Source organism: Sander vitreus, chromosome 5 (genome assembly GCF_031162955.1).
Source record: "Sander vitreus isolate 19-12246 chromosome 5, sanVit1, whole genome shotgun sequence".
NCBI classification, from domain to species: Eukaryota; Metazoa; Chordata; class Actinopteri; order Perciformes; family Percidae; genus Sander; species Sander vitreus.
The window spans coordinates 4,188,697-4,202,848 of NC_135859.1; the positions used below are offsets into that span (position 1 = coordinate 4,188,697).

The window sequence follows — 14,152 nt, forward strand, 5'->3', positions numbered from 1 at the left end:
CCAGCCAGTATCCAGAGTATGTCTTTTTATAATCCTCCAATCAGTTTTCCTTGAATAGGAGGGATTAAGCGCTTGTACGTAGCCATTAGGTTTGTTTTGTTGTTCCGGTCTACCTAACCTAGCAAACTAGCTCCAGCAGTAGCACCGAGTAGCACTGGTAGCAACTTGAGAAGAGCCCACAAGCCTTGTCAAAAAATTTGCTGCAGTACAATAAAGTGTAGACATTTTTATGTCAACAAGGTGCTTAGAGGGCTGCGCAAATCTTTTTCTCAAAAGGCGGAGCTTTGGACTCTTAAAACTGGGGTAAATATTGAAATGTTTTTAGCTGTTTTCTCGACTTTGAAGCATGTTGTTTTGTGTGAGAGATGTAACGTTAGGTCCGTTAGCCAGCGGGAGCCATGGCTCAGTTTGGAAGAGTTCGTCCAAGATGCTAACTCATTTTGTCGCCGTGTCTATATTTTAATAAAAGTCATAAACACTCAATAGCTACGTTGATATAAAACATTATAATGTTTTCAAATTCATGAAGTGACATTTTGTGTTATTCTTTTAATTATAGACCGGACAAGCTGACGTTAGGTAGCAAAGTAGCGCGACTTGACTGTTGCGCATAGGAGGTTTTTAGTGGATCACAACAAAAGGATTTTTGATAACAAGCTGGCAGCTAGCTAGCTCAGTTAAGCTAGCTAACGTTAGCTGACCTAGCTAGATGAGGACTTCTCCATGATGTGCCTCTGATCTGCTTACTTACGTAGCTAAACTATCGTTTTTCGCTTTACGTTTTTAGCTAAGACTGTTTCAGCATTTTGCTGTAAAACACTCAGCAAGCTAACGCTAGTGAACTTATTGTTGTGATTTGAGTCAAGCAGGCCCCCCCACCAGGTAGCTAGCAGCCGGCCTTCCCAAGCCAGTTGGTGTTAGCACTGAGGGGGGCTGTCACAAAATATTGTCCTTATTCATGTTCATTAGATAGCGTTCACTGTATTATTCATTACGTTCTTTAGTAGCTGGTCGTGATTGCTTCCGTGCGCGGAATGCGACAGTATGTGGCACGCCCCGTGTGGTAACTTTATAAGTTTGCATGCTAGCTAGCTTGGATGTCGAGCAGTGTTTTTGACAAGCTAACGTCAAGTGGACATCCCTGCTTGGTCAACTCACCAAATGCTTAACTTCACACAAGTGGCAGTTATGTAACGTTAACGACGCTGCTGTCAAAACAGTATTACTATTTGATTTAATATTCGAAGTTTCATTGCGTTATAAGCACAATGCCTTTTTATTGTTTTGATGAGGCTAGATATTGTTTTTCTGTGCCATATTTTGTTTGTAACGATGTACTTTGTGTGTGACTTTCTCCCAAGGTGTCCATCTCTTTTGAGTATACCCTGCTAGCACTGGCTTCCACCCTGTGACTCATTGGTCACTAGAGGGGCCCCGTCAGAGCAAGGGCCCAAACTGTAGCTCCAGGTCCCCTCTTGTCTGTGTGTGTGAGAGCTTGTGTCGAGTCTTCTGGAGACTCCCAACTTGTCCAGCTAAGATGTCCTCCATCTTGCCGTTCACCCCTCCTGTGGTGAAGAGGCTGTTGGGCTGGAAGAAGTCTACTAGCGGCCCCGGCGGAGCAGGCGGTGGGGAACAGAACGGGCAAGAGGAGAAATGGTGCGAGAAGGCTGTGAAGAGTTTAGTGAAGAAGCTAAAGAAGACAGGCCAGCTAGATGAGCTGGAGAAAGCTATCACCACACAGAACTGCAACACCAAGTGTGTCACCATTCCCAGGTATACCGCCCAACACTTGATTGCTGTTCAAACGAGGCTCAGAGAAAAAGCTGCTGCTGTTACATGTCTCTGCAAGTGTGCTTAGTTGAGACCTCTGCGTCATATAACACAATGAAACCTTGGGCTGATGGCAGATGCTGATCTTGCACTTCTCTATTTTTTTTTAATTCTGTTTTCATAATTCTGCATTTCTTACATGCAAACCTGATGACAATACTTAAACGTTTTTCAGGGACGTCAAATATTAAAACGAATTGCTCATTACAGATGAGCTATTAATGAATCAAATCCCTGTTTGTTTACAACTGTATTTGCAGTTAGATAATGTGTATTACGCACAAGGGGAGAGAGACATTTCAAAGAGTGAGAGAAGATGTTCTCTTTATCAGCCAGCCGGCCTTGATGGCCCAGACTCATGTTCAGCGGGAACACTGTGTTAACAGATTTATTCCTTACTGATGTGCCGCCAAGTACCACGTCAGATGTTTGTATGTCTACAGATAGCGGCCTGGTTGTTATCGCCTGAGAATTGTTCTAGGCCGCAGTGTTATGTTTGTAGAGATACAGTGGCTGGCTCAATTTGAATGAAATACTTTCTTGTAGAGGGCTGGACTAGTAGAAGAGATCTACATGAGAGAGGGTGGGTTACAAGCACACAAATGATGCCAGATTGGGGCATTGCCACCAGCCATACTTATGTTGGTACATTTTGATTGGGATTGGGAAGCTTGTCTATCCTGCTTGCCACTTAAGCAGGTACCCATTCAACTTTTCGATTGATTCTACTCTAAACACCAAATTTCCTGCAGTAAAAATAGCTGTTGAATTGTATCTACATGCTGCTATGGCTGGTGGACAACAGTTGGTTTCCTGCCCTGTTATGACCCAGACAATTGCAATTTTGAATGGTTGTTGAGATCCCACCAATGGAATTAAGTACATGTGTATTTGTAGCATGTAACATGTAGAATGTGTCCTGTTATTATTCAGAAGCAACTACTCTCATTTGTCCTCATTCCAAGTTTTTTTAAATTTCTTATTTTTTTGGTTCATTTCCTTGTGAGCGTTTTGAGAATGTCTGAGCATTTATTTGGTTTTCCAAGGTTGCCTCCTCCCTTTCCCCCCCTCTCTTGTGCCATTGTGTGTCCTCAGTGTTTGTCTGAATGTCTCCAGATAAGTTCTGACATAAACAACTGTAGTGGGGGAAAAAAAAAAAAAGTTTTGAGTCATTTTAAGTGTTTGATGCAATGCCACTGAAGAATGCTCTTTGTCTCACTCATTGTGTGTGTTAGCAGATTCCATGTTCTGTTTTCGTTCCCTTAATTCTGTCAAAAAAAGGCTTCTCTTATTTAAAGTTCCCATCTTTCATTTCCTCTGCTAAAAATGAGTGGATGTCTTTATTTTGTCATAAGACTCTAATAAAAGAGGCCTTTTAATGTTTACATTACCCATACTGATATTTCTGAATGAGCCATGTCCCATGTTTATCATTTGTTTTTTGTTTTTGTTTTGTTGTTTTCTCTGTGCACAGCAATTGCTCTGAAATATGGGGACTGAGTACACCAAATACGATAGAACAGTGGGATACATCAGGCCTATACAGCTACCCTGACCAAACCAGGTGACTATCCTCAACTATTGTATGGTGTTGCATACAACTTTGATGTGGGAGAGTTGTCATTACAATGTTTGAGGTGACGGACATGGAGAACATCTTTGTGTCTCGCTCTCGTCTCCACTCAATCCATCTCCCATTTCCCTCCCCTACCTGGCCATATGATGCGTCACCCCCCTCTCCCCTGCACGTCTTCTACATCTCACCGTCATCTTCTGTTTGCTGTTCAATCAGATCCCTGGATGGCCGCCTGCAGGTCTCCCACAGGAAGGGGCTTCCCCATGTTATCTACTGTCGCTTGTGGCGATGGCCAGACCTTCACAGCCACCACGAGCTGCGCGCCATCGAGGCCTGTGAGTATGCCTTCCACCTCAAGAAGGATGAGGTCTGCATCAACCCCTACCACTACCAGAGGGTGGAGACCCCAGGTGAGATGATCTGAAACATGCCCATCTCTTTGTATTTCAGTGTCTACTGCATTATTGTTGCATGGTTGTTTAAATCTGTTGGCTCCCACTGAGACTTGTAAAACTATACTGAGTGCTAAGCTGCAACCTTTTTACTAGGGGTGGGGGGAATCAAAACGGCATAGTATCGCGATATTTTTCGTGGCAATACTGTATCGATACACAGACGCCAAGTATCAATCTATTATTACATATGTGTTGGTCCGTTTGTCTGCTTGGCAATCCCATTTTGCAGCAATAAAATTGAAGTGCGATAAACAAACAGAGAAATGTATCTTTTTAGATAAAACAGATGTTGACGAAGTTTCATTTTGGGGACATCATTTGAAATTGGGAAAAATTTGAAGTTAAAAAAAAGTTAATAAGTTGCAATATATTGCAGTATGTTTAAAATTGCAATAATATCGTAATGGACATAAGTGTCATGATGATATCGTATCGTGAGGTATGGTGATTCCCACCCCTACTTTTTACCACATTTGTCTATATAGAATTTTGATGAACTTGATCTTATGGGAACAATTTTCGCCTTAGAGAAAATGGGCCAGACTGTGATGCACACCTTTTTATTCAATGGAACTCTTTTTTTTGTTTACTTCAAGGGGTAATATGACATTTTAAGAAATACGCTCATTGGATTCCTTGCTAAAAGCCTGCCGTCTACCAAATATTATCATTTTTACACTTTGGTTTTTGTACATATTAAACAAACCAGACATAATGTGTTCAGTGGTGAGCTTTAGAGGTGCTAGTAAGCAGGTATTTTTGTACCTTTGCACAGAGCCATGCTAGCTTATTCTCATTTTCCAATCTTTATGCTTAGCTAACTGACTGCTGGCTGTAGCCTTATACAGTATTTAACAAAGTGATAATGGGAGTGGTGTCAATCTTCTTGGCAAGAAAGCAAACCAGTGTTTTCTCCCAAAATGTCAAACTATTCCTTTAAGAGTTTCAGTGGTGGATGATATTAAAATCTGCAGTGAAACCGGCTTCATTCTGCCTTAACAAGCCATTAATATGTTTAAGATTTCAGTTTAAATGTCACCTGTTTTCCGTTTCATCATTGTCTTATTGCTGTGGCAAGTTTTTTTCCAACAAAAATGAAACTTGTTTTAAAGCACTTGTTCATTTTTGCATAAAAACCAACTAGCAATAATTTTGTAAAAGTGCATCAATAATGAGTCTAACTCATCTCTTCTAACACTTTTTTACCCGTAGTGCTGCCTCCTGTTCTTGTGCCAAGACACTCAGAAATCCTGCAAGACCTGCCACCTCTGGATGACTACACTCATTCCATACCTGAGAACACAAACTTCCCCGCAGGAATCGAACCTCCAAACAACTATATACCAGGTGAGTTTATCTCCGGCCAATGCTGGTCATTTGTCCCCAATTTCGGGACATGTTACTCCTGGAACATGTCCGGTAGTGTAGTATTTGGTTAAGAAGCCTTTATCGGTGATTTTTCTGCTATATACTCCATTGCAGTCGGTCTCAGGCTCCTGAGTGAAACGACACAGCGGAGAATCAGAGACCCGCCGGACATGCGCTGGCCAATCACAGCAGGCTTTTTAGGGGGGGGCTTAAAGAAACAGGCGCTCCAACAGAGCGTCTCAGACAGGGTGAATACAGGTGCAGCAGACATGGGCAGTGTGAGGAAAAATTGTGTTTTTTGAACATTTAAAGCATGAAAACCTGTTCTAGTAGAATCACAAAATACAAGTATGAACCTGAAAAGGCTATATAATAGGCCCACTTTAAACTATTTTTACCAGTGTATAACTGTTATCTGTCATAGCGTTAGACGTGGAGAATTGATCTAAAACTTACATAATCAATTCAGGAATTGATTCTGAGTGATTCCTCACAAACTCACCCTACACCAAAGGGTTATACATTATGGTCTTGAACTAAAGACTTGACTTCACTCTTACTTAGTAGCATGAAAGCATCGTAAGTCACGTTTTATAAGGATTTGACAGGTGTTTGTATGCAGTGTATTACATGGTATCTAGTTTGTATATGTAACGTGTTTTTTATTTATTTATTTATTTATTTTTTAATACTGATGTATTACTCAAAGAGAATTTGAAACTGCATATTCTGGGTTTAGCTGTAAGTGTCCTCTGCTTTTGCTATTGACATCACTTCAGGAAAATAAATGTGATAATACTAATGTCAGTAGGCTTAAAAAGGCATATTACATTATGATAACGTCACAGCTCTTTCTTTTGTTTTTTTCTCCCCACATCATTTTAACAGAAACGCCTCCACCAGGCTACATCAGTGAGGATGGGGAGGCAAGCGATCAACAGATGAATCAAAGTATGGACACAGGTACCCTAGACTAGCAACTCCTTCTCCTTTCCCTGCGAGTCTGCCTCAGCTCTCCAGCCAGGTCGAGGTCAAATGCATGTTTCATGGAATAAATCTGCTAAAGATGCATACGTGATAAACGATCAGCAACACAACAGTTGAAAAATACTATTTAGACACTAGGCTTTATCCTTAACATCCTCCTTTGCTTCGACAGACCTGATCTACCCTACATTAGAAGCCAATCTCGGATCAAAGATTGACGACAATACCAAATAGTTTGCCTAGAGAGCTGGCAGCTCTGTGAAATACCCGGTCCGAAGCTGTTGTCAGCATGCATTAGTGAAAATGCACCTTAGACTCTTGAGTTTCTCCATGAATCTGCGGAAATCAACTAGAAAAATTTAGGATTTGTCTCCAGTCCATGGAAAATATATATATATATATATATATATATATATAGTGTGTGTGTACCCTGTCTCTCCTGGCTGGCTCTAAGTTCTCTGCCTGACCAGAGTGGGTTTGCATCCTTGATGTGCTGTTAATGATAACCATAACAGCAGCAGCAAGCTACTTATTGTTTTATACATCATCCATTTATTTCTCTGTGCAGTCAAGTAAGTTATAGTTCAAACTGTGTAATCCCAACAAACCACCAACAAAGCAAGCTGTAGGATGTACAGACGAGGCTTTTGCTACGTTAACGGTAAACGGAATCTATACATCACTCGAATGCAAATTGATCAGTTTTACAGTATCATGGCATTCCTTTGCAAAGCAGCCGCCACTTCCATCATGCGCCTTTTGATCTGCTCCACCTGGTACCCATGTTCTGGTCTCCTGTGAACCCATCCTTATCACCCTGTTTTCTTTGTCAGGTTCTCCAGCAGAGCTCTCCCCCAGCTCCCTGTCTCCTGTCAACCACAGCATGGGTAAGACGCAAAACAATACAAAGACCAAAAACAATACAGAACAATCGAACATACTGCATATCAAAGGTGCAGTAAGCGATGCTAATCTAATACACTTTTTTTTTTTTTTTGTCAAAATGAGCAAATATCCCACGGTCACCTAGCGCTTTATTTTCTCTGTGCGCTGAAAAGAACTCAGGGGTTAATGAGGGCTGTGGGAATGGAAAACAAACAGAAAAGGTGCGTGAGACATTACCGTAAAGTGATGTCATTTTCTGTTACCAGACTGTTGTAACTGTTCTATTATTTGCCTCTACCCACTCAGTCATCATATCCACATTACTGATGATTATTTATCAAAAATCTCATTGTGTAAATATTTTGTTAAAGCACCATTAGTCAACACTACAATATTGTTGCGGTATGGATATCGAGGTATTTGGTCAAAAATATTGTGATATTTGATTTTCTCCATATCACCCAGCTCTACATGACGCATCCATTAATCTGGGTGGCAGAGATTCTGAATGGTATTTTCTTTTTCTTTGAATTTGTTTGGCAGTTGAGTTCAAATATCAACAGTCTTTGCGCAGCATCGCTTAGTGCCCCTTTAATACATCACAGCTTGACACTTGGTTAGATTATATACACAGATACTTGCAGTGCCTTTTCATCCGCTCGTGAGCAGTGTTGTATCAAAAAGAGACTGTTGGGATGAACCTGACTGACACTATCCTCTGCTGTAGACCTCCAGCCGGTGACTTACTCTGAGCCAGCCTTCTGGTGCTCTATAGCTTATTATGAGCTGAACCAGCGTGTGGGGGAGACGTTCCACGCCTCTCAGCCCTCGCTGACGGTGGACGGATTCACCGATCCATCAAACTCTGAGCGCTTCTGCCTGGGCCTGCTGTCTAATGTCAACAGGAACGCCACTGTGGAGATGACCCGGAGGCACATAGGTACGGCACAGCCTCAGGTCGCTTTTAAAGTAACTAATCATCTGTAGATCACCTGTTACAGTTTGTTTTTTTAGTTTTGAAAATGTGCCTCTGATGTAGTTGTACACATTGACACGTCTTGTTCAAGTCAGCTCTCGTGTTTTAGCTTCTGTCTGTCTGTGTTTACAGGAAGAGGAGTTAGACTCTACTACATTGGAGGGGAGGTATTTGCTGAGTGCCTGAGTGATAGCGCCATCTTTGTCCAGAGTCCAAACTGCAACCAGCGGTATGGCTGGCATCCAGCAACAGTGTGTAAAATTCCTCCAGGTAAGGTGCTGAAGATGTCACTTATGTAGCAATTAGGGAAATGTGCTGAAATTGACAGTAAGGTACCCGCTGAACAAAAAAGATGTATAGACTTGGTCATGATAATATGCGGAGCTCTTTCGTATCCAATACGTATCCAGCAGACCCACCAATGAAAATTTTAGAAGGTATACACCACCAAAAATGTATTTTTGATATAAAAATCCACATCCTGTTGGCTTGAAAGGTGTCTCTGAAAGCTTTAGAACTATAGATCCTTTGCTAGCCTTTGGTAGCTCCTTTGTGGTGGATGGCAGCTGTATTCAGCTAGGATCAATATTGGCAAAGGATTCTAATGGAGACCCAGAGTCACAACAAAAAAACCTATTGCAGCGTCCTTAGAAACTCCTCGTCAACAAAACTATTTGTTCCTTTAGCTCCCAACCACTCAGTTCCACTCGGCGCTCAACTCTTTCTCACCTCTTTCTCTAAAAAAAGAAAAAAAGCTGCGCTGTACTTATCAGATGAACGGCGCCCACCCTCCCTTCATGCCCGGAGCTCCACCAGTAAAAGTTCCCCCTGATGGGAAGGCGCTGGCAGCATGGGGAGGGAGGGCAGGCGCCGTTCATCTGCATGTAGCTAAACTGGAGCGGGGGAGATAAGGCGACGCTCCAACTTTAAAAAAAATCCGCTCTATGCTAGGGCTGCACAGTTAATCGCAATATTATCCAAATCGCAATATAGACTAGTGCAATAGTTGCTCTAGGACTAGAGCAACTAGTTCCAAATTGCAGGGGGGCGCAATATTTGTTAAAGGCAAAATATGTGTCAAACCATTTTAAATGAAGTATTGTGGTGCTGCAGAGACGTCCCGCCTACAAATCCCATCCTACAGACTACAGAAAACATTTTTGTTGGGTACAGATCCTCGCAGAAATCACACTATAATCATTTTAATTTCATATTTTCAATGAAGATGAGAATAATGATACAAAAATGGTAATTTCCTCCAATATCGTGAATCATATCGCAATATCAATTTAAATAATCGCAATTTCGGGCGCCTGGTTAGCTCACCTGGTAGAGCAGGCGCCCATATGTAGAGGTTTACTCCTTGTCGCAGCGGCCGCGGGTTCGACTCCTACCTGTGGCCCTTTGCTGCGTGTCATTCCCCCCTCTCTCTCTCCCCTTTCAAGTCTAAGCTGTCCTGTCCAAATAAAGGCCTAAAAGCGCGTTACGCTAGTTAACATACGGCAGGTAACTATATCCACGACGTTCCACTTCTGGGATTGTTCCGGTGCCGCCGGAAATGCTGGATGTCCTTTAATTTCGGCCGGATGTCCGATGTGCTGTTACCTTCCTCTTTCTTTGTGTTGTAATTTTAAACTCTGGTGGATTTCTGAGGACCATGGTTAACTGCTCCTCAGATCTCTGCAGGGTAAATCCAGACAGCTAGCTAGACTATCTGTCTGAGTTTTCTGTTGCACGACTAAAACAACTTTTGAACACACACGTTCCACCAAAGTTCAGTTCCTTCACGAGGCTATTTTGCAGCGGCACCGTGGCTCTGTCCGGCGCTTAGCACCGCCCAAGACGATTGTGATTGGTTTAAAGAAATGCCAATAAACCAGAGCGGGTTTTTCTCTCATCCCGGAATGCTGTGTGGACTCACCAGACCCTCCTCCTCATCGCTGTGGAGGAGGGTCTGGCAATGCGAAACCACACAATGACAGACCACTGCTAACCAAAGGCATGTCTGGTATGGTATGTCCAGGCCTTAAAAACCCCACATTAACCCCACATTTACCTCTTTGTTCCTTTTCAGGTTGTAATCTAAAAATCTTCAACAACCAGGAATTTGCAGCCCTGCTGGCTCAGTCAGTCAACCAGGGCTTTGAGGCAGTTTACCAGCTCACCAGGATGTGCACCATCCGCATGAGCTTTGTCAAAGGCTGGGGAGCCGAGTACAGGTGAGCCCTGCCAGCGATACTGTATTTAAATAGCATAATTCATAAATGCTGCATATCTATTCAGGTTTGAAGTAAGCTGATTTTCTACTAATTTGAACTATTTTCTACTGGTGTATAATATAATGTTTATCTGTCATAGGGAAAGACATAGTTAAAGTGCTCATATTGTGCTTATTTTCAGGTTCATAATTGTATTTAGAGGTTATATCAGAATAGGTTTACATGGTTTAATTTTCAAAAAACGGCATCATTTTGTTGTACTGCACATTGCTGCAGCTCCTCTTTTCACCCTGTGTGTTGAGCTCTCTGTTTTAGCTACAGAGTGTTACATTTTTGTTGGGAGTCGCACATGCGCAGTACCTAGGTAAGGACTACTAGCCAGTCAGAAGCAGAGTATGAGGTCGTGCCATGCTAGCAGCTAGGTGAGCATGTATAATGTTACAAAGTGACCACGTTCATCACGGAAGTAAAGGCTGGACTACAATAGAGCTGTTTGGAGCAGTTTGTGAACAGTGTTTTCTGTTGGAGATGGTAAGTCCCTTTGGGGGGGGACTTTGGGCTTTTTCACTTTGGAAACCTATAACGTGCACAAAAAAAGAGATAGATATAAAATAACAGCCTTGGCTGACAATAAAGTTGTATCGTATAAAGGAAAGGGGGAAAAAGCCAAAAAGCACAATATGAGCACTTTAAGGAATTGATTCTTCAAAAACTCAGCCTACACAGAAGGGTTATACATTATGGACTTGACTTAAGTCTGTTTAGTTTCCCTAGTAGCGTGAAGCTTCATAAGTCCCATGTTGAAGAGGTGAAAAGCCTGTCAGCACAGACATCAGGCATTTCAAAGTACGTGTTTGTTTTCCAGGCGGCAGACTGTCACAAGCACTCCTTGCTGGATCGAGCTGCACTTGAACGGCCCCCTGCAGTGGCTGGACAAGGTTCTGACCCAGATGGGTTCCCCGTCTGCACGCTGCTCCAGTATGTCCTAAACAGCTAAAGAAATGCCCCAAAAAAACGCAGCCCATTACATGATCATTAAATTCCCAACTTGTGAGTCCTTTCATGGAGAGAAAAAAAAAAAAAAAAATGGAAACCCCACAGAATGAATTTTCTGTAACATTCTCCATAGTATTTGTGGCCCAGTTCCACATCCCTCTTTTAACTTTATACACACACACACACACACACACACACACACACACAAGAACAAATGCACCTACACTGTTGCACTCACACATACAGACTTCAGTAAAAAAAAAGAAAAGAAATTGGCACTTTGTTACCCATCTATGTCATGCACCTTGTTAAATTGCTTTTCCCCAAATCCTTAATATTAGATCTATTTGTGGTACAAATGAAATGTATATTGGTTTTTAGTCCAGGAAGTAGGGGAAATACCAAAAATATCTGTGAATAGTTCCTCAGTATTGAAGATTGCTTGTATGAGTAACACAAGCTTGAATGCTAAAATGATCTTTGTTCCAGCCCACCCCAACCATTGTTCTGAACCTAAGTTTACTTTACTTTGGGAAACTTGGCCCCATCTTTTGTCAAGGGGAGGTGGCTTGGTGAAGAAACGATGATGGCCTTGGTGGCCGTTCTCCTCTGAAGGAAACGCCACACAATGTGTTTATGAAATTTGAATTGACTCTGCCAGAATGGCCCTTTTTTTTTGTAACTCAACGTGTGTCGTTATAAGACATACTTCTTAATGGACAAATAGGAATGTTAGTTTAAAAAAAAAAAAAAAAGTAATTCCAAAAACCCCAAACAAACTGCAAACTCGATCTGGATGTGGTTTATTTCTTTGTCATTATATGGCACTCTACATGTCCGTGGTTTAGTTGATTTCCATCCCCACTGAACAGCCTGCTATGGAAGCTAATAAGATGTTGGCCAGGCTTTGCAAGGTGCACTGGGCAGGGACCAGAGAATATCAGCTGTTTATCAAAAGCTTCTTTTTTTTCTCTTTTTGACTCTGCACTGGGAGTCCTGGGGCTCTCCATGGTGAAGCATTGAACATGTCACCTGGAGAAATTGAAGGTATCAATGAATTCATTCTGTTTTTAGCCTATATCCCCATTGTTTTGCTACTTTTTTGTATTCTCATGTATTTTTATATATAAATATACTTAAAAATGTTCTGTCGTTCACTTTTTATTAAAGTAATATTTTCAAGACCACAGCTGTTTCTAAAGTGACATGGAGGGCATGGATCATTCCTTCGTTTTACCCAAAAGGTTTAGTTTGAATTAATTTCCAATTGCAGCTCTTTGTCTTGTTTAAAAAAAAAAATTTAAAAAAAAAACGGGAAAAAAAACCTCACTGCCCCATATGATGTGTAGCCTGTTTCTATCCTTTGTTTTTCCAAAGAAATCTGGTGCATTTAAAGTACACAAAACGACAGATTGTCCTGAAACCCCTTATCAACTTTGCTGTAATGGTTTTAATGATTCCAGAGGCATGTAAAACTTTGTAATGGCCATTCATTTAGTCATCTCTTCACCTTTTTTGAAAAACACTCGTGACCTCTTGTAGCCTTTTGGTGCTTAGTCAAGCGGGTTAAGGTCAACCAGGTACAATTGGCTTTAAAAAATGTTACAGAAACATGGAAGGAAAGCGGTTTTCTTCCATGAGGAAAGAAGAGCGAATGTGCCTGCACACTAGGACATTCTGTGTTAATGTGTGTATTGTATTTGTTCTGTCTATTGAATACAGTATGTACAACAAAGACTTATTAGCTTAAACTCTGCCATTATTGTCATTATGTGGCTGTTGCAGGTTTAACATGTCCCCCCCCCTCCCCCCCCCTTCCCCCTCCCTTCTTTTTGATGTAAATGTGTTTACCTTATGGCACTAGTGATTGTACTTTAAGTGCACCTAGTGAAGTTTGGATTGGGGGGGAATTGAACCATGTGTTATAGGGTCCAGTGTTACATTGTTTTTATCTTTGGCCTACAACATATGAATGTGAAAAAAAAAAATACATTACAAAAACTGACGTGGACCAGACGTACATATACATAACAGTAGTACAGTATGTGTGTATTTAACAGTAATCTTTTTGCAAAGCAGTCAGTACAGTAGATGTCGCAGTTGTTTTACCAGTAGAGGGCGGTATTGATAGAGCAGTTCTTTTTTTTTTTTTTCTTTTTTTTCTTTTTTTTTTTCTTTCTGACCATAAGCTTCTCAGGCGTGTGGCATATTATGCAGACTTCATAAAACACTAATAAAGATTTTTATTCTCATGATTCCGTCTGTTGTGTGTGTTTCTTAATTGGAGATATTAGTGATATCTGTCAAAGAAAATAGAATTGAAGACTAAGGATTTAGTCAACAGTAATTGATCATTGATCAATCATTAATTCACAGGTGAACACTGGGTTCTTCTTTAAAGCAGGGTGGTTTAACACATCGGACCTTGCACCATAACCCTTTTTTAACCCTTGTGTTGTCTTCCTGTCGACCACGCAGCTTTTTGTCATTCTGGGTCAAAATGACAAAAACATTTTCCTATGTTTTGGTTGTCTTTTTAGACACTTGTGGGGATTTTTTTACGTTTTGAAGCTTATTTTCACTCCAGTCTGATTGGTGGAGTGCTAACTCGGAAATAAACGAGCGGGATGAGTGACGAACACCTCTCCAAATCTGACGAAAACCTTTTAAACCTTTTGTCGATCTGAAATGAAGACAGATTCAGCAACTGTATGGCCTAAAATGTTTTCAGAAACTATTTTCTTAAAATACGAGATCGTATTTCGAACGAGCCGCCATTACTATCGGCTGGAGAAGCCAGACCCGCGTGACGCATTGTCATTTCCGGTTTTCATTTTTTGCATTACGTCTCGCGCACGCT

General features: G+C 41.4%; 1 protein-coding gene across 2 annotated transcripts; it reads left to right on the top strand.

Moving 5' to 3' along the window:
- The first annotated feature begins 102 nt into the window (after positions 1-102).
- On the top strand, positions 103-13,547 carry LOC144517874 (mothers against decapentaplegic homolog 2). Of its 2 annotated transcripts, none has more exons than XM_078250101.1 (11): positions 103-303; positions 1,362-1,773; positions 3,305-3,394; positions 3,623-3,816; positions 5,074-5,208; positions 6,118-6,180; positions 7,050-7,103; positions 7,829-8,041; positions 8,210-8,347; positions 10,152-10,296; positions 11,162-13,547. In XM_078250101.1, exons 2-11 carry the CDS (start codon positions 1,538-1,540, stop codon positions 11,283-11,285), a joined length of 1,392 nt encoding a protein of 463 aa, XP_078106227.1. In that variant the 5' UTR covers positions 103-303; positions 1,362-1,537; the 3' UTR covers positions 11,286-13,547. The 2 variants fall into 2 exon arrangements, with proteins under 2 accessions (XP_078106227.1, XP_078106226.1); XM_078250100.1 differs by having other exon boundaries at positions 104-303; positions 6,118-6,192.
- Positions 13,548-14,152: the final 605 nt, after the last annotated feature.